General features: G+C 41.1%; 1 protein-coding gene across 1 annotated transcript in view; it reads right to left on the bottom strand.

Moving 5' to 3' along the window:
• The window catches only part of GAB2 (GRB2 associated binding protein 2), a 241838-nt gene that overhangs the window by 95127 nt on the left and 120683 nt on the right, over positions 1-26028 (bottom strand). Inside the window, exon 2 of the mRNA XM_001362752.3 lies at positions 49-349. Coding sequence (XP_001362789.1) covers positions 49-349 — 301 coding nt within the window. The remainder of the gene's footprint in view (positions 1-48; positions 350-26028) is intronic.

Below are 26028 nucleotides of genomic sequence, written 5' to 3'. Positions count from 1 at the left end.
TCCCTCCATCCCCCAATCTTTCTAGAAATACATTTTCCCCTGCAGTACCTGAGTTCTCATCAGACTGGTTGAAGCCACAGATCTGGCAGATGCTGTGCACCCATTTATTCATGTCTTCCTCAGTCTCAGCCACCAGGTAGAAGGTGCGGTCGCTAGTCTTGATATCAAACACAAAACTGTCCTGGAGCTCCTTCTTGTTGAAGGTTAGGCCTGCATCCACCTGTTCACAGAAACTGAGGTTGATGACCCGCAAAGGCTTCTTGGAATGGTCATTCTTATAATACTCCAGCACATCTGGGTCGCCGCTCATCCTTCCACTCCGAAGAATGAACCATCGCTTCTTCCATGCCTAGACGCCAGCAGAGGAGAGGAGAGGGAGAAAACCACATGTTATTTTTAAATTCACTAGAACGTGGACTTACAGATTCAGGAGACATGGATGCCAACCTCCATTCCAACACTAATGGGGGTCCCTTAGGCAAGCAGCTTCACTGTGATCTCCTTGAGGACAGGGACTGCCTCTTGCTTTTCTTTGTATCTTCAGTCTTTAGCATGGTGTCTGACACATAGTAGGTTGATGGTTGTTTGTTTTCTGTCTTTGGGTAAGTTCTAAGACAGAAGAGTGGTAAGGGCTAGGCAATTGGGGTTAAGTGACTTGCCCAGGGTCACACAGCTGGAAAGTGTCTGAGGCCAAATTTGAACCCAGGACCTCCCATGTCTAGGCCTGGCTCTCAATCCACTGAGCCACCCAGCTGCCCCTACATAGTAGGTTCTTAATAAATAATTGCTGATGAACTGGCTTTAAGCTCTGCAAAAGACTTTAGAAACCATCTGGTCCATACTCTTTTTTTTTTTAAACCTTTACCATCTGTCTTAGTATCAATTCTTTGCAGATATTTTATTCTCCCAATTATATGTAATAACAATCTTTTACATATGTTTTCCAGAATTATAATAACTAAATTGTCTCCCTCCCTTCCTCCTTTCCCTCTCCCTGCTTCCTGAGATAGTAAAAAATTTTATTTGGGTTATACATGTAGGATCTTGCAAAGCATATTTCTATGTTAGTCATATTGTGAGAGAATACTCCTATAAAACCAAAGTCCAAAAATGAAAACACACACACGCATGCGCACACACACGCATACACATGCACACACACATAAAGTGAGAAGACAGAGGAGTGGCAAGGCAAAGTAGGCAATCAAAATTAAGTGACTTGTCCACGGTCACACAGCTAAGAATTATTGGAGGTCACATTTGAATCCAAGTCCTCCCAACTCCAGGTCTGGTGCTCTGTCCTTTGTACAACCCAGTTCCCCCCAAAATTCATGTTATAAGGAGGAAACTAAGACCCAGGGAAAGGTAATTTGCTTAAGGTCACATAAAACTAAGTAGCAAGAGAGAGAAAATTACAACTAGAGGTTTCCTTTATCCTAGAGAATGGCCTTGACTTTTACAGAAAATTGCATTAGGAAGTCATCCGGTCAAGAATGGAAAACCTTAATACCACAGAGATTTAGAGCTCCCAAAGGTAATCTAGTCCAAAGGTGTCAAATTAGGAAAAACTTCCAAGTGACATTCAACCCCTTCATTTTACAAACAAGGAAACTGAGGCCCAGAGAAGAAATAGCTTGTTGGAGATCACAATGACAGTTAAAAGCGGAAGTCCTCTAGATCTAGGGCTCTTTCTGCCATCCCACATTGCCGCTCTTACCCACTAACCAAATTTAGTTTGATTTCAAAGTCTTGTTCATACATACACCAAAGGCCAAGAGGTTCAAAATCACAGCACAGTTACTCAACCCTTTAGCAGTGTTTGTCTAAAAGCCCTAAGACAGGAGTAAAATTTCCTGAAACTAGGCTTTTCCACACTATAGACTTTTTATTTCCTTGGCCTGAAAAATGAGGATTTCTAGGATGCCCAAGTTTTAAAACATATCGATTGGTTTTAAAGGATATGTTTAGACACAGCTCACATAGCCTTAACAAAATTAAGGGGGAGGAAGGTTACTTTTCAAAAAGTTGGGTTTTAGGAGCTCTTTGCCTTGGATGAATATAAAGCTAGAAACTGGTGATTCTTTTCTTCTTCTCCCCTTTAACTAGCTTGCTAGTGAGGTCCTCAATCCTAGAAGTCTCTGAGAAGAGGCTACATGACCATTTGTCAGAGAGTCTATGACATGATTTCTTCTCTAATAAGGGTTGGACTCCAAGACTGCTAAGGATGCTTCTAATTCTGAGATTCCAGGATCCTGCCTCTTCCTAGCCATGTGCCCGACTATAGGCTAGTCACGGTACGGAGGGATTTAATGCTTCAAGGGGCCATTTAATCCAGTCTCCTCATTTTACAGATGAAGAACATGAAGGAGGATAACTTGCCTCCAGGCACACAGCTATGAAGTAGCAAACCCAGGATTCAAATTAAGTCCTCTAGTCTCTCCATCCCATCATTTAATTCCTCAAAGCTGCACTTTGCTCATACGTGGGACAGTTCCAAAGACCCAATAACAAAACATAGATAAGAAAATGCATTGGAAATTGTAAATACCATAGAAATGTAAATTATTGGTTATTTTAACCTAAACAATAAACAAGCATTTATGGAGCATTCCCTATATGCTGGGCACTCTACTCCATGTTGGAGATACAGATAGAAGCAAAGCAGCTCCTGTCCTTAAAAGGTTTACATTCCTTTGGAAGAGGAGGATGAAGAGGAAGAGAGAGGAAGGAGGATCATGATCATGATGCTTCAATACAACAAGGAGTCATAATGTCCCAAGCAAGTGTGGATTTCCTCTCCATTGATACAGATTGCAACTCTTCTACATTTCAGTAAACAGTTTTACAAGTTTCCATAGTCAAAAATATCAATCCCCCATAGACCAGCTCTTTGAGAAATCTTCCTAAACTGTCTAGGCTAGAGGAAAGACACAAAGACCCAACTCTTTTCTGGATTGGCAGGCTCTGTCACAGTTTACCCTCCATTAGCATAAATCTTGGGACCCCGGGGTTCCATCTGTGTCATGATAGAACATGAGAAGACTTCAGTGGAAGGTTGTTATTCTCATCAGACATACCATTGTGAGACAAGAAGGCAGGGCTCCCTAATGGTCAGGAGGCACTTTTTTCAGATGCTCCCTCTAGGTGGCTCGCTAACCCCCACCCCCACTTAAAGAGCTACCTTCCAATTGTTGGTGCTGGGTGCTCGAGAAAAATGTGTTTACCATAGATAATCTCAGGGCTTGTCGGCTCGGGCTCTCCTGAGCCAACAGAGCAGGCTGATAAATGGTTTATTGTAGATCTGTCGCTGGGCTTTTGCCAAGCCAAACAGGGCTGTTTTGATTCTGATCCTAAGGTTCTTGTGTCTCCTTTGCTGAAGCCCTCCCCTCCTCCTCCCTTCTCCACCTGCCATGTTTTTCTTTACCCAACACAGAATAGTTAAGAATCTAAAAGCTCACTTTATGCGCATGCTCTCTGTCTCTCTCACTGAAGAATAGCAGCTCACTTATCTACAGTTCTAGGTTTGTGATGTTTTCCTTATTATAACCCTGAGAAGGAGGGAGAAAGGATTATTATTCTCATTTTACAAATGAGGAAACTGAGGAATGAAAAGTCAGGTGACTTTGTGACAGGTCACACATTTTGTTGAGATCAATTAGGAGCAATGAGTGCCATTTGTCAAGAGGGACAGCTCACCATAAGGCCTTTTACAATAAAGTTCTGTGGGGAGCAGTAAGGATACACAATAATGGGATCCATCAATCAACAAGTATGTTTTTATTTTAAAACCCTTACTTTCTGTCTTGGAACTGATACCAAATATAGGTTCCAAAGCAGAAGAATGATAAGAGCTACACAATTAAATGACTTGCCTAGAGTCACACAGCTAGGAAGTGTCTGAGGCCTGATTGGAACTCATTAAAATGAATCTTCTCAATTTTAAACCCAGTGCACTATCCATTGTACCACCAAGCTATCCCTAGATGGCTTTATTTTTGATTAAATAAATCATATACTTTATCTTCATTATCAAAACAGAAGGAAACATGAAGTCTGAATCACCTGGATCCAAGTCCTGCCTCTGAGACACACTGGCTGTGTCATCTTGGGCAAATTACAGATCCAGAAAAAATACAAAGGAACCTAGAATGCTAACTAATATTACATTACATTTATAAAGAGCTTTAAGGTTAATTCTGGGAGGAAGAGAAAATGATTATCATTCCCATTTTACAGGTTAGGAAACTGACGTTCTAAGAGATAATTTCATCATGGCCACATGGGATAGGGATGCTGACTGGACCTGTGATTTCACTGATACAGGGATTTTCCTACCAATCCAGTTGACCTTTTTCCTGCAACTTATCATCTTAGAAAGCTGCTGCAAACAAGAGAGAAATTAAACGAGCTTCCCATCTGTATCTAAAATAGAACTCCAACTTGAGTCTCGTGGGTTGGTGGTCAACTCTTAGAGAATCCATCCACAATGCCACATTGCTTCTTCTGCCAAGAAACTACCAAGTATCTGAATATATTCAAACCCTAGTATGTCTCTAAATCCAGTGACCTTTATAGGGGTTGATGAGAAAAGAGAATCCTCCAGCTTATATACAACACTTTGTTCATTTTACTGGAACAAAAGAAATGTGAGCTATTACTCTGACTGTAAAGCTATTACTCCGATTGTAAAAAAAAATCTTAGAAGAAAGGTGCAAGACCAGAGTATTCTTTTGAGGGATCAGCCTTCCATGTAAATCTGAAAGACCACAGAATGATACTGTGATCTCCAGATTCACTCTCCTAGTGGAAAAAGTGGCTGACTCTCACATGTCTGGGATAGAAAAGAATTAATCCAATAGGAGGATGAAAAAGAGAATCCTATTTCATACAAGACAAACTCAATTCTGCAAGTTGCAAACCTTTCCATCCTTTATCACAATTCCCATATATAATATATTCTGATTTCCAAAGTGCCTTCTATCCATTGCCATATTTGATTTGGTTCCCTTATATGCTTTGTGAAGTGGGGAACCCAATGATTATTTTAGCCATTTTAAAAAGGAGGGAACTGAATATCAGAGAGATGAAAGGCCCCAACTCCAACCTTAGAGAGTCAGCTGCAGAGCTGGGATTCAAACCCACACATTGACCATAAAATCTGGAGTTCTTAACATTATACCCTTCTGCCTTCATGAGGTCTCCCCAGTTAGAGAATGGCTAACTTGCCTGATCATGTTTGAAGTCAGCCAGCTGTCTCTTGTCCCTGTAACTCTCACAAAACCATCAGTACCTCAAATTTCTCGTTATCTTTATTACGTGCCTCTGTGTTTGGGCACGAGCATATTAAACTGATCTTTAAAGTGATTTCTCACAACTCTCCCCATCTCCCTTCCTTCTCCCACTTACCTAGGACTGGACTATCATGGATAAGGAATAAAAGGATGGGAGGGATGAAATGCTTCTCCAGATACGTAGAGATCGTTATGGTAATTTAAAAGAACTGAACCTGGACAACACTGACTGAGAGCATCAGTCTAACCTACTAATTTTCACAGAGGGAAACTGAACCCCAGAGATGTGAAGTTTTGGACCAAAGGATATATGGCAAAGAGCAAAACTGGCATTTTAACCAAGACCTCCTGACTCAAAGTCCAGGTCTCCTTGCATAGCTACTGCAAGGATTTCTAAAGAACTTTACTTTCGGGAAATCAGCACTCTTACCAAGAGGGAAAAAAATCAACAGAATGACCCAAAAGTCACTGAGCATGGGCTTTGGACATGTGCCCCACAGTGCCAGCCACAGGAAACCCTGGCTGAAAAAGTGGGTGTGGGTCTTGGCACAAAGGGGGAAAAGAACTGCTACCATAAAAATAATTCACAAGACCCAAAATATTTACAATTTACAGCTACAAGTCAATCAACACACATTTCTTAAGCACCTACTATATGCCAGACACTAGCCTAAGTGCTAGGAATACAAAGATAAAATGAAAAGGATCTTGGTTATCATCTGGTTCAAATCATTCATTTTACTGATGGGGAAACTAAATTCCAGAGGAGGAAAATGATTTCACCAAACATTTGGGAAATAGAATAAAACATAGTTTTTGAATGTGGCTAGTTTTGTAAAAGTTCAGTTTGCTTGACTATGCATATATATCACCAGCTGCAGTTTTTCTTTCTCCTTTTTAATGGTGGGAGTTGGGGGACATAGGGAGGAGGAAAAGAAAATTAATTTGTTAATCAGGAAAAAATTAAAACATTTTTAAAAATTGAGTTCAATTAAAAAAAATTAAATAAAATGAGGGGTTTGAATAAAATGAGTCATTCTTGCTCTAGAGTCCAAAAATCTATTAAATTGTCTACAAGTAGAACAGGCTAGGAACAGCGAGGTGGCTCAGGGACTGAGAGCCAAGTCTAGAGACAAAAGGTCATGGATTCAAATCTGGCTTCAGATACTTCCTAGCTGCACACAGCGATGGAGGGAGGGAGAGTGTACAAACTAAGAAATGACAGATGTGAAAAGGCTTGCAAAGAAAAATCAGGAAAGGGAGGCAGAAATAATGTTCTACCCAGTCACTGAACCCTGGCCCTCCTCCTAGTTCTGTGCTCATTCACTGCCCAATGAGGTGTGCACTGGTCGGTGAGGAGAGGGCAGGGTATAATGTGCCAGCTGGGAAGGGAGGAGAAGAGAGGGGAAGGAAAGGGAGGATAGCTGGGCCAGAAGGTGGGAGCATTCCAGGCAAGTGGAGAAGTCCTTGGCGCTACAATAAATGTTCACCACCACCCCACCACTCCTAATGCTGGGATTTTCCACCTCTGCCTAGTAATGCTTGTTAAGCAAGGAGAGATAATTAGCCAGCCTAGACATGGGGCTTCTGTTTTGCTTTCTAGTCTGAAAGGGAATTGTTTATGTAAGGGCTTCTGCCTTGACTTGGGTCCTTGGTACATAAAAGTCAGCTTGCCCTCGAAATATCAATGGCCCAGGCTTGTCGAGCACAAATTCAGGTGGGAAGGTGTATTGACAAATATTTAGCATTATGTGCCAGGCACTGGGCTAAGTGCTAGAGATACAAAGCAAGATAAAGACATTTAAAAAAAAAAAACAGTCCTTGACCTCAAGAGGTTCACGATCTAACAGGGGAGGCAACACGCAAGTGTAAACAAAACATACACGGGATATAAGATGGAAATCATCTCAGAGGGAAAGCACTACCATTCAGGGACACTAGGAAAGGCTACTTGAAGACCGGAGATTTTAGCTGGGACCTGACAGAAACCACGAGGTGGAGATGATGAGAGACAAAGTCCTAGGCACGAGGGATAGCCAGTGAAATTGCCCCCAGTGGGAACTGTCACATGTGAGAAAAAGCAAGGAGGCTCATGTCACTGGATCAGTCAAGTACTAGGAGGGGGAGAAGGAGAGAAAAGACTAGAAAGGCAGGAAGGAGCCAGGCTATGACGGGCTTTAAAAGTTTAAACAGGGGATTTTATATTTATGATAAGAATCATAAATTTGTACAAGATGGAGTTATAAGCAATCTTATAAAATGAATAGGATGTTGGACCATGGAATAGCAAAGCTCTGTTGAATGATTTGAGCTGGGAGAAATATGTCCAACTGCTTTTATAGTTGATGGAGCATCAGAGTAGTGACTTGGCCAATGTGAATAAATGGCAGTCTTGACTCCCAGCTGGACCTTTTCCCTCCCTGTGGCACACTTAATTCTGTCCTCAGAAGACACATAGAGTAAGCTGTCCTTCCAACAGGGACACCCAACCCCCTCCCCCAGACATTTTTACTAAAGGCTAAGGAATAATGAATTCAATGAGCAGTAGAGTTAGGAACCAAATGCTAAGAGCATTGAACTATTATTACTATTACTAGAGGGCAGCTAGGGGATAGAGAGTCAAGCCTAGAGGCAGGAGGACCTGGGTTCAAATCTGATCTCAGATATTTCCTAGCTATTGTGTAATTGGAAATCTTGTGCCTTTGAACTACATTTCCCAGGGGCCCACTGACATCCTATCGTTACATGCTGATATAGACAGAAGAAGGAAGTTGAGAGACGGGACATTGGTGGAGTGAGCTGTTTGAACAGGTAGATTATGCATGGGCACGTGGTTTTATTTTCTTACCTTTTTATTTTGTTACTTCTAGTGATTATTAATAAATCTTATAAAATATAACATTTGAAGTTATTGTTTATTAATTTTAATTTTTACATGATGTGATCCTGGGCAAGTTATTTACAACCCCGTTGCCTAGCCCTTATCCATCTTCCATCTTGAAACCAATACACAGTATTGATTCTAAGCTGGAAGGATAATATTATTACTAATGAGAATTGCTAGCATTTAGATAATGCTTTTAGGTTTGCAAAACACTTTTATATACATTCTCTCATGTAATCAGCACAGCAACATTGGGAAGTAGGTGTTCTTGTTATCCCCATTTACAAATGAGGAAACTGAGACAAACAGATTTGCCCCAAATTAAGTGATTTGCCTCAAAATCACACTATTGGAAAGTATCTGAGGCAGGATTTGATTCCACAGACTTTAATGCTGGAAGGGACCTTAGAACAATGTTACAGCCAGAAGGAAGGGACTCCCTGTGACACGTAGTTCAGGCGTGTGGAACCTTCTGGGAATCTTTAATGCCTATTCTGTATACTTGTCCAAACAAGCATTAGATATGCCCCCTCCCAATAAGAGAGACCTGATAGCTAATGAAAAAATGTTCTTTACCTCTGATCTCACTGAGCCCCCTTCATTTCACATGGTTTGGGGGTCCCTGCTATTCCATGTATGCCCATTCCCAAGCCAATATTTTGTTTCTTGATGACATGATATAGAACACATATCACAGTCTGGTGGGGATCATGGTATTGTTACACATCAGGGCTGATGTTTGACACAGGGCTAGCTATGAAACAGAGAAGCTGTATTTAATTACTCCAACCCACAATGACATTCCTTTTTCTGAACTCCTAAAGTATGGACGTCAACCAAAAGAATGATCAATCACCAAAAAAGCTTAGGGAGAGGTTTTTTTGTTCTTTTTTTTTTTGCTCTGGTTTGCATTGACCTAGGTTTCTAAAATTCCTTAAAACTCTTGAGATTCTCTGAGTCTGCCTCCAACACTTTCATTGTCTACTGTGTATCCCTACCTGAATGAAGCACTAGCATATCTACATAGCAGTCAATAAACATTCATTAAACCTCTACTATGTTGCAATTACTGCGCTAAGTGCTGGGGATCCAAAAAAACACTAAAAGACAGTTCCTGCTTTCAAGGAGCTCACAATCTAATGCAGTAGAGAAATTATGTTCAAAGCTGAATTTATGTTTTCCCCATCTAAACTTGCCCCTTCTCTCAACTTCCTTTTTCAATAGGTCTCTCTCCTCTTGGTAAAGAAGAGGTGAACTAAGGGAATGGAATGAGACAGATGTTGTGTGACTCAGTCAATGTGCTGGTCTATTTGACTGGATTGTATTTATTTGTTCCAAGTGTTACACATCTGTTTTATAAACCTCTCCTACAGAGGCTGTGATTACTGTTAATTCAGCTTTCTGAGCAAATAGGACATGGTGGAAAAGATGGCGAGAGTCCTTTGGTGGGAGGCAATGATGTTGCAAAGATTCATTGATAGGAGGCAACACTAGTAAGGATCTTTGGTGGGAGGCAATGATGGCAAGAGTCCTTTGGTGGAAACAATGATGGCAAGAATCCTTTGCTGGGAAAGAGGCAATGATGGCAAAGGTTCATTGATGGAGGCAAGAATACTAAGGATCTTTGGTGGGAGGCAATGATGGTAAGGCTCCTTGGATGGGAAGTGATAGAAATGTTAAAAAAAAAAAGCATGCACATGAGGAGCAGCTAGGTGGCTGAGTATCAGACATAGAGGTGAGAGGTCATGGGTTCAAATCTTGCCTCAGACACTTCCCAGTTGTGTGACCCTGGGAAAGTCACTCCATTTCCTAGCTCTTATCACTCTTCTGCCTTGGAACCAATACAAGTATTGATTAAAAGAAGAATGCATATATAGATATGTCTACATTTTTTAAAGCACTGAACTTAAAAACCAAATCGTGGTTCAGATACTTTCTAGCCATGTGACCAAGACAATCAATTTCCCTGAGTTTCAAAATGAAGCTAATATTTACACTACTTTCCTCTCCTGATAGTTGAACTTATAGTTCTATAGAGAGGTGGGTTATGATTAAAAATGGTGGTGATGAAGCTTTTTCTGACTCTCCCAGCTGCAACAGACTCCATGCTTCCTCAAATTGTTCTATTAATCTAGATCTCTTTACTGCGAAGATTCTTTTATGCTATACCGTGCTTAGTTCTACATAGACAGTATTCTCCTTATTAGGTTGTGAGTACCTTGAAGGTCCACCATTTTAACCTGACAAAATTTTTTCAGACGCTGACCCTCTCTGCTGTGTGTTGACTATGTGATGGCACAGCTCAGTGCATGCCATCAACATGTGCAGTCAGGCACAATAGCACCTACCTCCCAGGACTATTAGGAAAACTTTAGGAAAGAGAAAGCATTGCATAAATCATAGCGATAGCTAGCATGTCTGTATATGTATGCCTGCTCCAAAGCTCTTTACCAATATTACCACAGTTATTACAATAATGCATTATGCTACAAATCCCATTTTTACAACATGTAATGGGTTACCAAGTTTTTTCTCCCCAACAACTCTATGAGGTAGGGAGGGGCAGTGACTTTTTCCATTTTACTTAGCTAGGTGGTACGGTGGATTGAGTGAGCCCCAGATCTAGGGTTCAAAAGACCCAAATTTAAGCCTAACCTAGTTGAGATATGCTGAGCCAACCACGTCTCACCTGGCTGCCTCAGTTCAGTAATGGTACCTACCCATCCAGGGGAGATCAACTGAGATCATTGTTGTCAAACACTTCGCACAGTGGCTGGTATTTTGTAGGTGCTGAATAAATGCTGAATAATAAAACCCTCTTCAGTATTAGTTTGCCCACAGTCATGTCGTGAGTTAGGGATGGCATCAGTATTCAAGGCCAGGTTTTCTGACTTCAGGTCCAGAGTTCTTTCCTTTACACTGAGGTGCCTCATTAGCCCCAGACAGCTACTCACTAGAAAAGATAGATTTTCCCTTCTTCTCATTAACGTTACTTTGCTAATAAGAGACTCTAGGGAATTCTCAACCATGCTGCTTGGGGCTTGGAATAGATTCCAGCCCGTTTTAATCACACATATTATTGGTACAACAAAAGGCAATGAGGATGATAATGGGCATACCTAAGTTATTTAAATACACTCTGCACAGAGCCTGGCCCTCTGTGTGGGCCTAACTGGTCATTTAGTGCTCCCAGGGAACTCAGGGAGATCTACCTCCCCTCCCTACTTGGAATGTGGCTATTCTATGTAATGGTGCCCACTGGTATAGTCTTATCAGCCACACCAATTTTTTTTTTTAAGGGCAGTTTTTCCCAGCCCCAACCAATAGGTCACATATTGGGGCATAATAAAACATGCAGTTGAAGGCCTTGATGTTACTGGTTCTTTTTCTCAACAGCAACCTCTTACAAAATGTGTGAGACTCTAGGTTCCGAGTGCAGAGGACCTTTTCAGATCTAGTCCAGACAGGTCTTCTTCTTCTTCTTCTTCTTTTTAAATTTTAATTAAAAAAAATTTTTTTTTTTTAATTTCAGCCCCTTCATTTTAAAGGGGGAAGTAACAGAGGACAAGAGAGGGGAACATCTCTTGCCCTAGGAATAGATGGTTGGACAAAGACTCCAAGACAGAGTTCTCATCACTAACAGGGTATATATGTGACCAAGGAGATAAAATTTCTGGGAACAATGGGGCTCCCATGGATACTGCCCCCTGAGCATGAATTGAATGAATAATAAATAAGCCAAACTAAAGGGGTGGGGGGGAGAACGGGGGTCAATTCCATATTAACCCACAGCTAAGTGGCACAGAAGATAGAGCACTGGGCTTGGAATCAGAACCATCTTGGTGAGTTCAGATGTGGTCTCAAAAACTAGCTGTGTGATGCTGGGCAAGTCACTTAACTCTGTTTGCTTCAATTTCCTCATCAGTAAAATATGCTGGAGAAGCAAATGGCAAACCATTTCATTATATTTGCCAAGAAAACCCAAAATAGATCACAAAAGAGTTGGACCTGACAAAAACTGAACGTGCCAGGCTGAGTTTCAGAGCAAACTACCCTAGGATCTCTTCATTACAAGCAGCCTCTACTACCATGAGGGAACTAGATGTTCTATAGCCTAATACTCTACACTCTGTGTTCTAACATCCCTTCCAGCTCTAACAGTCTATTATTAGGAATGACTGAAGTTCAGAGGAGATAGAGGGGGAAGATGTAGAGGAGATAGAACTAATTAAAGGGGGAATAAGAGAGTGACTCAGAAAAGAATAAGAAACACCTGGAAGGAATAACATGACAAAAGCCAATGGCTGTCTTGCCTCAAGTGCTAAGCCCCTTCTTTCAGGATTCAAGAGAAGTGGTTGTAGCTTCCAGATCCCTAGATCCAAAGCATCTGAGAGCAGAATGAGGCTTCAAAGTCTTTAAGATGCTCAACAAACCCTTAGCAGTTATGGGTTTCCATTTGTCAGAAGAGCTGGGAGAGATCTTAAAATGGTAGAGCTGGACACAACCTTAGAGATAATTTAGGCCAGTCTCAAATTATTGAGGACAGGAAAATTGCAGGATATATGGCTGTGTCCTTATGTCCATATAATCGGTGCCTCTTAGGGATTTGTTTTGTCATCATCACTGTTGTTCAATTCATGACTCCATTTGGGATTTTCTTGGCAGAGATGCTGAAGTAGTTTGCCATTTCCAGTTTATCATTTCGTGGAAATTCTGGAAGTCTTTTGTACAAGTCAATTAACAGGGGAGGTAATGAGGGAGAGAATGGAGGGATAGCCTGGGCAGAAGTAAAGGGAGGGAAGGCATGGCGTGTCACCTTCTAGGAATTACATGTAAGCTAGTCTAGCTACAGTATAGAGTGAGTGAGGAGGAGTAATACATTATGAGCCTAAAAATCTCGCTTAGAATCAGATTGTGAAGGCCTTTAAATGCCACATAGAGGAGCTGGTATTTTACCTTGGAGGCAATGGAGAGCCACCAAAGCTTTTTGAGCAGCTGGAGTCATGTGGTCAGATTAGTGCTCTAGGAATGCCAATTGGACAGCTCAGTGGAGGACCTGGGAGGGGAAAGATGTTGGATGCAAACAAATCCATTACAAGGTGGTTCTAAAAGCTCTGACAAACAAGAAGTGATAGGAGTCTGGACTAAGTTGTAGGGTATACTTTCTCATGGAGATTCATTGCACTTTGTACCAGTGACTGCTTACATGTGGTTCAAAGTATGCATTCATTCCTGGCATATATGTCCTATCTGTCCTGAGGTCCATCTGTTATGGGAATCAGGAATATTGGAGGACATTTCCCAACAGAACATTGCCCTGTGGGTTGGTAACCGTATCTCCCCAGGCCAAGTTCTTCTCACTCTGTAAGGGAGTCTGGAAGAGAGCCAAGTTCATTGTGCTGAGATTCAGGAGAGTCCAGATCTAGTCACCACTTTGGTATGTGACCTCCACCTCCGTGGGCCTCAGTAAACTGAGGGGGTTGGAGTAGACTAGGTGGGCCTCCAAAGTCCCTTCCCAGTTCTAACAGTCCAGAGTCTAGACTATAAGAACATTGGTTAGTTAGTGATCCTGGGACAGACAGAGAGAGGCATTTCTGCTCTTCAGTCTGGCTATATCTTATGTAGATTAGGTTATTTATTTTAGATGACAACTTCCTATAGACAACTAGGTGGTGCAATGGACAGCTCATCAGCCTAGAGTCAAGAAGATCTGAATTCAAATGTGGTCTCAGAAATATATTAGCTATGTGACTCTGGGCAAGTCACTTAAGCCTGTTGGCCTCAGTTTCCTCATTTGTTAAATGAAGTGAAGAAGGATATGGCAAACCACTGCAGCATCTCTGCCAAGAAAATCACAAATGGGGTCATGAAGAGTTGGTCATGACTAAAATGACTAAACAACAACATCTCAAAATTCCTAAGAAGCAAGGATTGGGTGGACACAATGACCCAATCATACATCTGGCAGTTTTCCTATCTGCAATAAAGTGAGACTGGCTTAGATTATCCCCAAGGCTGCATCCAGCTCTACCATTTTAAGATCTCTACCAGGTCTCCATTTCTACAATCCTGTTTGATTCCATTAACAATGAACCCAATACTTGGGATCTACTTAACCTACCAGTATCTCTCTGGACTTCAGATTTCAGTTTCTTTCTCTGTCAAATGGAGGGGAGGATGGGGAGGTTTAGACCAGATGGTGTCTCAAATCCAATTTCTTGCTCTGACCTCCTATGATTCTATGATTTAATAAATACTCTATGTCTTTAGCCTAGGCGATGGCTAAACAAATAGTGGCACATAAATGTAATGACACAGATATAATGTAATAAATCCAATCAACATTATTGTTTGGGGAAGGTAGGTGGCTCAGTGGATGGAGAGAGACTGGAGACAGGAGGTGGTCCTGGGTTCACATCTGGACTCTTACACTTCCTGGCTGTGTGACCTAGGATGTCACAACTCCAGTTGCCTAGCCTTTACCACTCTTTTGTGTTGGAACTGATACTTGGTATCAATCTAAGAAAGAAGGTAAGGGTTTTAAAAATAAATATTACAATAAATATATGGAATAGAATATAGATTATAGAATAAAATATAATTATGTAACAGAGCATATAATTATTGTTCAATGAAGAGATAATAAATATGAAGACTATATAGGAACAACCATTATTTCAGGACTAATGATGAAGCATATTACCCACCTTCTGACACAGAACAGAGTCAAGATGCTGAATAAATGATAAATTTTGGGACTACCTGGTCATTATGGAAAGTTGTTTTGTATGCTTGTGCATATTAGTTTACAAGGTTTGTTATTCTTTTTCCTTTTAAGTTGGGATATTGGAAAGAAGAAAAAATAATATTATTTGAAAAATGAAGTAAAATTTAAAAGGAGAAAGAAGAAAAGCATGGGAAAACTTACATGAACGGATGCAAAGTAAAGTAAGCAGAACCACAAAAACATACATTCTAACTACAACCATGAGCCTATAAGAACAAATCCAAACACCAACAAAGAAAGAAACTGAATACTTTAATAATAAAAATCAAGCTCTGACCCATAGAAGAGGATAGAAAATATGACCTCCCCGCTTCTTTGAGGAGGTTCACAGGATTATTGATTGAGAGCTGAAAGTGATCTTAAAGGTCATGAGTCCAACCATTTCATTTTGGAGCTTAAATATAGCAATAAATTTGTTAAGCACTGTGCAAATCTAAAAGCACTCTATAAATTTTAGCAGTGTTTCCAGATTAGGGAACTGAGGCCCAGGGGAGATTAAATGACTTGCTGAGTGTCATAAAAGTAATAAGTGGCAGAGACAGGATTTGATTTCAAATTGAATGCCTCCAAATTCAGTATTCTTTATATTTGCACCCCAGTTGTCTTAACTATGGGACATTATGAAAATGAAAAACTGCAGACCATCAGACTTGTTTGATGAATTGATTGGTCTTTCTAAATTGCTTCACTGCCTGCTTTTTTATTCTTTTTTATCTTTTTAATCAGGGAGGGGAGAAAGGAAAGGTTTATTTGAAGTTAGGTGACATAAAACCAAACTATTTTAAAATATATTCTGGTAAGAGTAACAAAGTGTTCTAATATCTGGCTGTGTGTTCTCTGTCATGAGGGTAACATATAAAAGATCTCTATTGCTTTTTACAAAGGTACAGGGGACATTGCATAAAGGGCCTCTCTACTGATCAGTTATAAGGAATTTCACATAAGGTAGGATCAGACAACTAGTTCTGCCACTTAAATTTCCTCATTTGTAAAATGGGGATAATAACCCTCCCTGTACTATTTACCTTGCAGAATTGTTAAAAGCAAAACTGCGTTGTAAACTTTAAAGCTCTATAAGCTATTGTGGGAAACTGTGATGAAAACAACACAGAAAATTAAGAGAATGTCCATCGATTGGGGAATGGCTGAACAAATCTTGGTGTCTGATGGTGATGGAATACTATTGTGCTAAAATGAATGAGGAACAGGATGCTTTCAAAAAGAGCTGGAAAGACCTACGTGAACTGATGCAGTGAAATAAGCAGAACCAGGAAAAGAGTAACAGCAATATCATAGAATGATTAACTGTGACAGACTTAGCTATTATTGGGAACATAATGATCCAGAACAATTATTTGGGACTCGGGATCAAGAATGCTATCCATCTCCAGAGAAAGAACTGTTGGGAGTCAGAATTCAGATCAAAGTATACAATGTTTCAATTGTTTATTTGTGCTTATGTTTTGAGGTTTTGGTTTTATAAGATTACTCACTTATAAAAATGAACAATATGGAAATGTTATACATGATAGTACTCATATAACCCAGATTAAATTGCCTGTCAGCACCAGGAGGGGGATGAAAAGGGAGGGATGGAAATCAGTCCAGTCATATAACTTAGGAAAACTTGAATGGAAATTTGTTATAACATATAATTAGTAATAAATAATTTTAAAAAACATTATTGGGGAGAGAATTAGAGGACTCGGGTTCAAATTTTGACTCTGTTGTTACCTGTATAACCTTAGGTAACTGTTTACTCTTGCTGGATAAACTTGTTTTCTCATTTGAAAACACAAATTTGGCCTAAAAGACCTGTAAGATTCCTTTCTAATTCTAAATCTGGAACTAATTTCTTGTCCTTGGCTTTTCTTTTACTACCCCTTGTTTGGCTCTCCTGGTCCATAAAAAGGAAGATGAAAGAAGGGAAAGGAGAAGAGGGAGAGGAGAGAGGAAGGTCACAGCCAGGAAATTATACTAAGTGAATCACCTCAGATTAATTCCCTCTGACCAAGATGACCCTTCTTACAGGGACTCAGCAGATCCCAATGGCTCCCAAAAGCCATTAGTCGAATTACCTAACCCACTTCCCCATGACCAAAAAAAAAAAAGACAAATGAGTTCATGAGAGCCCTGTGGGTGCTAGAGGAGTATGGGCCAATATCTTAGAGGGAATTCAGTGGGAGGAACCTAGGTGGCTGCCCTCCTGGTTGGAAATACTTACTGGGGAAGGCAATGATGCAATGGGAATGGGAGCTTTGTATTAAAGAGCAATTATCAGAAAAGCCATCTACACAAAGCTCAGAGGGTGGCTGAGTGGTTTTCTCCTGTGGAAGGCAAAGACATTCTGTCATCAGATACCTCCTTCCATGGACTTTTGCTTTGCATCTTGTCACTTTGATGTCATTCATTCATCCATTCAACAAGCATTTAATAAGTCCCTTTCTGTGGGGAGTGGGCTGTCTGGCACTCAGGCTTGTGAGATCTCAGGTGCTGGGGGTACTGGGGCAGAAATCCACCTGCCCAGCTGTCTGAAATTCTGCAGAAGTGATTTGCGGTCTGGGTAGGGATTAAAGGAGGTAATGTTGGAGGTCTCTTTCAACTCTAAGGGGAAAGCAATGGGGTCAGATGAAAGAAGCACTAAATGGGCTGGGGGTCAACCTCTGATTCCATTCTCTGCTGTTAACTATTCATGACTACAGAAAAGTCACTTAACCTCTCTGACTCAGTACCTTTATCTGTAAAGTAGGGATAATAACAGTAGCTGCTTTACAGGGTTGTTGTGAGCACCAAATGAGATAATATTGGTAAAATGGTTAGCACAGTGTCAGCTCTGTAGAGATGCTTATTCCTTTTCTCATAGAGCCCTAGGTGTAGAATTGGTAAGACCTGAATTCAAATCTGACCTCAGACACTAGCTGTGTGACCCTGGGTGAGTTACTTAATCCTGTTTGCCTCAGTTTCCTCATCACTAGAGTATCTATTCCCCAAAAGGGGTCACAAAGAGTCAGATAATATAAAATGACTATATCAAACAATCAAATTTGTACATCAAAACAATATCAAATTCACTATAAAATAAGCAATAACACCTCACAGAATTGTTATGAGGATCAACTGAGGTAATATTTATAAAGCACAAGGTGCCTTATATAAAGTGCTTAATAAATGCATTTGTTTTTCTTCCTCCATGTCTCCTTTTTTTCCTTTCTCCTTTTCTCCCTTTCTTCTCACACATTATGTTCCGTACCTAACTGGTCTGGTTGCTGCCCTCTGAATCTTCCACTTCCATGCCTTTGTACAAGATTTCTCCAATGCCTGGAGTGTTCTCCCTCTTCTTGGAACTCCCCTTTCCATTCAAGTTTCAGCTAAATTGCCATTTCCTCTGGAAGATTTATTCTGATTCCCATCCCAACCCCAACTGTGAAGGCTTTCTTCCTAAATTAATTTGTATATATATTTTGTTTCCTTATTGTTGTAAATGTTGTTTCCCTCCAGGAGAAAAGAAGTCCCTCAAGGGTGAGAGCAAGAACCCTTCTGCTTGTCTTTCCATCTCCTTCCCCTAACACACGCAGAGAAGGTACTTAATGAATCCTTACTAAATGGAACTGAACATCTTGGCCTGGAGGTTCCTGGATAGAAGTGCCCAGAGAAGAGACAAGGCTGGCCAAAGTAGATGGGGGGAAGGGGATGGGATCCAGACTGACCGGGAACTTGGTATCGGGTGTCCTGTCAACAGTGGGTGAAGCTTTGATCAAATACTGGAAGTAAACTGCCCTGCTGGCTCACCCTTCAGGAGCTATCTCCATGGCACCTAAAGCCCTGGTACACACCCTCAAGGACATTCAATCTGGTCCTTTGTATAGTGGGTGTCACTACAGTGCAGGTGGAGGAGGCCTTGATGGTTCCTTGCAAAAGTTTGGAAAGAATGTAGTCAAAGGACCGAGCCACAGGATAGCAGGCTGGGAGAACGCCCCAGGGAGGAATAGGAGAAATGAGTCCAGCCTCTGAAGTCCTTAGTCCCCTTCTTTGGAATCTCCAATCCCTTCTCCCACCTTCACCCCCAGCTTTAATTCTCCTACACCAAATACCCCCTCTCTCTCCCTCTCCCACTCCTCTTGCCTTCTGTCTCAGAATCAATGCTAAGTATCAATTCCAAGGCAGAAGTGTTAAGGGCTAAGCAATTGGGGTTAAACGACTTGCCCAGGGTCACACAGCTAGAAAGTGTCTGAAGACATAGTTGAATCCAGGGCCTCCTTAGTCCAGACCTAGTACTCTCTCCACTGAGCCTCCTAGCTACCCCTCAAAATTCTTCCTAACCTATTGCTCTTCCTCTACATTCCCCAATGTATTGTGTGATCCAGTGACACTGGTTTCCTAGTGGTTCTTCAGTCAAGACACTTTATCTCCTGAATCCCAGCTCTTTCATTGGCTGGCTCTCTGTCCTGTCTCCCTCCCCATCTCTGCCTCCCCGCTTCCTTGACTTCCTCAAGGTTCAGTTAAAATCTCACCTTCTACAGGAAGCCTTTCCCAGTCCCCCTGCTGATTAATTCTGGTGTATCCTGTGTAGAGTTTATTGGTACAAAGCTGTTTGCCTGTGGTCTCCCCAATTTGATCACGAGCATCTTGAGGGCAGGGATGTCTTTTACTTTTCTTTGTGTCCCAAGCACTTGGCTTTGTTCCAGACGTGTAGAAAGTGCTGAATAAATAAACATTTATTAACTAAGCCTTGATATACAAGAATAAGATGTGAATGGTTTTTCTTAAACTAGTTCTACTCCAGGTGAAAAATTCTTCCTAAAGTAAATCATTACCTTCTCAGCAACTTACGGTCTTAGAAAGCTGCCTTTGACTCTCAAAGGTCGGGCCACCAGAAGGTCACTTGGCCACTCACTATGTGTCAGGGGTGGGTCTTGAACTTGGGTCTGCGGCCAGCTCCCCAGCTAGTCTATCATGCAATGAACTTAAGGCATTCACCTTTAGCCCCTTCTTGATTTATAGCAATAAGAGGAGAGATGGAAAACTATGGAAGAAGTCTCTCCCTACCTCCTGGGCTAGCTATAGTCATGACATCTAATCTCAAGGTTCATACACTCGAGAACAGTAAATCCAGCCCTTGGTAGAATGAGGCTTTGAGACCTGTTTCTTTATGTATAAAATGGCAAGATCAATTATATTACTGGTCTTGTCTTGCTCTGAAGTTTTCTCATCTGGGTTAATCTTATCTCTTAAACTAGCACGTAAACTCTTTAAAAGAAAGAAGCACAGAATTGTATAATCTCAGGGTTAGAAGGGACCTCAGATATCTAGTGATTCCCAACACAAACCATATTGTAGGCCCCCAAACCAAAACCAAAATTCTCTTTATTATTGAGTGCTCTGCCATCAAGATCCTCAGTGTAGTTGTCTTTTGGAAGCTGGGGAGAAAGGGGGGAGGGGGGTGCCACAGAGGCAAGAGGAGTATTCAAGCTACAGACAGTCCTAGGGATGGGAGGTAAAGGGCACAAGAAGAAGGAAGTCAATTGCTTAAGTTTATAGGCTTTAGGTAAGGACTTTTGGTAATAATAGTATGGTGGGGCAGCTAGTTCAACTGACCTCCTGGATTTCCTTTAAGCCCCATCCAAAATCCCACCTTCTACCGGAAGTCTTCCCCAAACACCTCTTTTTTGGTTACAAAAAAGTAATTAATTATAAGAAATGTTTGTCCAGGAGAAAGAGATTCCCACTTTAGCTATGTTTCTAAATCTGTCCCCCCTTCTTTTCTCCCCCTTCCTTCCCATCTCTCTCCTCCTTCCTCCCTCCCCAAGAAGGCAAGAAATATGATATTTTCCCTCCATCATTCTTATAATGCTTTTCATTTTTAAATTATTTCCTGTTTCTCCCATATAAAGATTGCTTTGTGGGAATTTGTTTGTGTTTTATTTGTGTCAAGAACTGTAAGTTCTTGAGGGCAGAAACTATCTTTTGTCTCTTTTTGTATTCCCATTGCTCAGTACTGTGCCTGGTACATAGAAGGCACTTAAGAAATTTTTACTGAATTAAATCAAAGTTCTTTTTGCTATTCTAACTTTCCTTTATCCACTTGAGGTACACACATGTTAAAAATAAAATTTAGTTGGGAAATTCAGAGAAGAAGGGTTTTTGTTTTCTGTCTGAGTCAGGAAAACTGGGGAAAACCCAGGGGGAAAATGGTGGTAGCAAAGTAGAAAGGGCTTGCTCCTTCCTCAAAGGATGAGTTGTCTCCTACAGAGAGCTTGGCCACCCAGAAAGAAGAGGAAGAGGCAGAGGTGATTTCTTTCCTCCCACCTGACCCTGCTTCCTCAAGGAGAGTACATGAACAGGGGCTAGGTAGCAGAATTGGAATTCAAACCTCAAACACTTTCTTCCAGACCATCCCCTACTCTTGGCATACTTAATACTTTTGAATGACTCAAAAGCTTCTCCTAGTTTGACAACTTATCTGCACCCTTCCCTTCTTCCACAACTGTTTAAGATGGTTGCTGCTTTCAAAGACTGGAAGGCTTGACCTATATAGGAAAGGAATTCAATTCACTCTTGATCATTTCAGAGGCGAGGGCTGAGAACAACCGAGGAAGAAAATAGGGAAGCTGAATTAGAGCTTTAAAGGAAAATTGCTTGATTGGTGAGGGTGTAACTTCCCAGACAAGGCAGCTGTGTAAGTAGGGTCTGGTCTCCCATCAGATAGCACACTAGACAGGAAGTCAGGAAGACCTGAGTTCAAATTTGGATTCACATGCTCACTAGCTGTGTGACCCCAGTTTGCCTCAATTTCTCTACCTCTAAAATAGGGATAATTATAATAGTATCTGTCTCTCTCCCTCTCTCTCTGCCCTCTCTCCCTCTCCCTGCTCCTCTTCTCTCTCCCTTCCTCCCTTCCTCCCTTCCTCTCTCTCTCTCTCTCTCTCTCTCTCTCTCTCTCTCTCTCCCTGCCCCCCTCTCTCTGGATAGATAGATAATTGGGGAATATCTTACCATGTATATCCCCAATTGTGAGGACCAAACAAGATATTTGAAAAGTGTTTTGCGAATCTTAAAGCACTATATAAACACTTGCCAATATTCTTGACAGGGACATCGTAGAGGGGATTTCTGGACTTAATGAGTTCAGGGCCCCATTTTGGCTCTAAGAGTCTATAATTCAATCCTAGGAAAGTGGGGGACAGGAGCCAGCATGGTTGGAACAGTCCCTGCAGAGGTCTGACCAAAGTCAGGCCACAGATGAGCTATTCCAGGGGCCAGTAGGCTGAGTGAGTCCTTCAAGGTTAGCTTCCTCACCCATGAAGTAGAGGGAGGTGTAGTCGAACACTAATGAGTGATTATGAAGCACTTTTCAGAATGTCTGAGGTTGATGAGAGCGTACCAGAGAAGGGCATGTGAGATTTCTGATTGGGGAAGCCAGAGAGCACCATCTTCAACCTGGAGGGCAGGGAGCTCTTTTAATAATGGTATATATCAAAACGCATGGTTTAATAGTCTTTCTTCATAGAGAGAATGGTTCTTGGACATGATATAAGCCAACCGTTTCATTTTCATGTTGAATCTGAGGGGAAGTGACTTGCCCAAGGTCAAACAGCTAGTTAAGCAACTTCATTTGGTGGGTTATACTCATGCCAACAGATTCTGATGGTGGAGGCTAAAGTTGTTTCTGGGGAATCTCTCTGGCTAGCTTTTGTTTTCACCCTTGAATTAAATTCTTGCAAAGTCCCAAAGGCAGACTGCTCTATTACAGTATAATTCCTGTGGGACTGGGACTCAATTTCCACATCAGAAAAGACTAGATGAATTTTTTTTTAAATCTTTACCTTCTGTCTTAGTATCAATTCCAAGACAGAAAGGCAGCAAAGACGAGGCAACTGGGTTTAAGCGACTTGCCCAGGGTCACACAGCTAGGAAGTGTCTGAGGCCAGATTTGAACCCAGGAATACCCCCACCCAACTCCAGGCCTGGTGTTCTATTCAATGTGTTACCTAGCTATTCCTAGATTTATATTTAATAAGCATTTATTATCAGTTATGTCCTGGGAAAGTAAAAGACAAAAAAGCAGTCTCTGGCTTTAGGTTTACATTTTACTGGAGAGATGTATGTACACAGATAAATAAATATATAATCTCCTAAAGAAGGAGGGACCAATAACAGGTAAGGGGTATCCATAAAAAACTTCCAGGAGGAGGTGGCAACTAACCTCTGCTTAGAAGGAAACTAGGGACTTTAAGGGCAGCTAGGTGGTTTTGTGGATTGAGAGTCAGACCTAGACACAGGAGGTCCTGGGTTCAAATCTGGCCTAAGACCCTTCCTAGCTGTGTGACCCTGGGCAAGTCACTTGACCCCCATTGTCTAGCCCTTACCACTCCTTCTGTCTTGGAACCAATACACAGTATTGATTCTAAGATGAAAGGTAAGGGTTTTTAAAAAATATTTGTATTTTGTAAGGTGTATATATATATATATATATACACACACATATATATATATATATTTGTCAGATAGCCAGAGCACACTGGACCTAAAGTCACTAAGACCTGAGTTCAAATTTGGATTCACGCACTTACTAGCTGTGTACACATACATATATTTGTATGTGTACATATGCTGTTGTTTCCCTAGACTGAACATAAGGTCCTTGAAGTCAGGCACTGTTTAGTTTTTGTCTTTGTGTGCCCAGCACCTAGCATTGGGCTTATTAAATGCTTGTTACCTGATTGTGTTGTATAGGATTAGAACTCAGATCCTCAAGTGCCTACACTCCTTCCACTTGTAGCCTTTCCAAGGCTATCTCCCTACTACCAGGCAAACCTTGAAGGCATCTTTTTTATCCCTTTGATCAGCTATATGGCACACTGGATAAAGTATTAGTCAGGAAAACTCTTCCTCTTAAGTTCAAATCCAAACTCAGATACTTACTAGCTATGTGACCTTGGGCAAGTCACTTAACCCCAACTGCCTATCCCCTACCACTCTGCTGTCTTGGAACTGATACTAACACAGAAGTAAGGGTTTAAAATAAATAAATGACAGTTTGTCTGAGACAAAGCAACTGCCTATTTCCTTCCAGGATAGAAAACATGGTGCTGTGTAAGTCCCATTGGATGAGAATTCTGGTCTTGGTTTTTGGGTTTACTGGCTGTAGGATTTATCTATCTATCTATCTATCTATCTATCTATCTACCTATCTATCTATTATCTATCTATCTATCTACCTATCTATCCATCCATCAAACTGTCTGTGCATCCATCCATCTATCTACCTACCTATCTATCAATCTGTCTGACCATCCATCTATCTATCTATATCTATCTATCTACCTACCTATCTATCCATCCATCCATCTGTCTGTCCATCTATCCATCCATCTATTTATTTATCCATACATCCATTCATCTATCTATCCATCCATCCATCTATCTACCTATCTATCTATCTATCCATCCATCTGTCTGTCCATCCATCCATCCATCCATCCATTTATCTATCTATCCATCTATCTATGTAAATCCATCTACCAATATATTTGTCTATCTATCCATCCATTTATGTCTGTATATCCATCCATCCATCCATTTATCTATCTATCCATCCATTAGCCTGTCTATCCATCTATCCGCCTATCTATCTACCTACCTTTCTCAAGTCTCAGTTCTTTCACCCTACAAAATGATGGAGATGATACCTGTGCCTCCTCCCTCCTCCAATTAAATGAGATCACTGACATACTCTAAAGACAGGAGTTATCACCTTCCAGGAAGAGGCTGTCCTACTTCTTCTTTGCTTCTCTGAAGCCCTTCACAGGGTCTTGCACTTAGATGATGCTTAATAAAATTGTTGAGTTGAATTATCACTAGACCTGCCATCCCAGCATAAATTGAAATCAGTCATAACGAGGAGGGGGAGGAGGCAGAATCTAATTGGGAAGATTAGCCCAGGTGCCCAGGTCAGTGGGACATGCATCCCTCCGGGCCTCATCCACATCGATCCAGCTGCCTCAGTATCAATATTTGAAAAGCATTCCCATACAGAGGCCATCCCCTCCTCCCCGATGTTTAATTTATTAGAGACACAGAATAGTACATTAGTGAGCGACCCCCAGGCTGACCCACTTAGATGGATAATGTTGGAGTCCAAACCAGGCTAACTAGGACCATAGAATGGCAGAGCTGGAAGGGACCCTAAGAAAAGAATCCAGGCTAAGCCTCTCACTTTGCAGACCCTCCAAGGGCCCAGGTCACATGACACCAGCACTCAGAACAGAACTTGGTCATCCTCACTTCCAATTCAATGCTAATCATCCTACTACAAGCTCCCTTTCACACACTAAACTTACACAACAAAGACCAGAATTTCCCCATGAAACTCTCCACCAACATGAAAATCAGTAACCAGGGTAATACTTCCCTAAATCATGGAAGAAGTAAAGTATGTTTCCATAGCTCTAGAGCCTAAAGATTCTTAACTTGAAGCCTGTAACCTTGTTCTTTTTTAAAATTAAATATTTTGATAACTATTTCAGTATAACTGATTTCCTTTGTAAGCCTGTGAATTTTACTTTATGCATTTAAAGTGAGGTAGAAGTGCTCAGCTATAGGCTTCATCAGACTGTACCAAAAAAAAAAAAGGTTAAGATTCCCCAAAGCTGAGGCTGCACTGAAAATTTATTGGGAAAGCTAAATGAGGCAATGTTGGACTAGGTGACTTCTAAGACCCCATCCAACTCTGTGATTCTGTGACGTTATAAAGTATTCTAATTTAACTTTTCCAAAATTCCCATTAAGAAGTCAGCTGGCTTCTGATAGAATTTTCTAATGATTGCACATTCATTTATTCCCCCAGGATATAGCCCCTTCTATTGCTTAAAAAAGAAATTGTTGGAAAGGCCTCTATTATGACAGAACTGAAATTTGTCTCCCCGTGGCCCCTTCCTAAACATAGTACTTTGCTTTATAAGTATTTGAATTGGTACTTATTTGGCTTTTGGAGGCCATACACAAAAATATTCCTTCTTGTAAGAGTTTATCTAGGGAAGGAGGGAGAGAGAGAGAGAGAGAGAGAG

This window comes from Monodelphis domestica, chromosome 4 (genome assembly GCF_027887165.1).
Source record: "Monodelphis domestica isolate mMonDom1 chromosome 4, mMonDom1.pri, whole genome shotgun sequence".
Classification (NCBI taxonomy): domain Eukaryota; kingdom Metazoa; phylum Chordata; class Mammalia; order Didelphimorphia; family Didelphidae; genus Monodelphis; species Monodelphis domestica.
The sequence above is the reverse complement of the archived record's forward strand: the minus strand, read 5'-3'. Positions and strand labels throughout refer to the sequence as shown.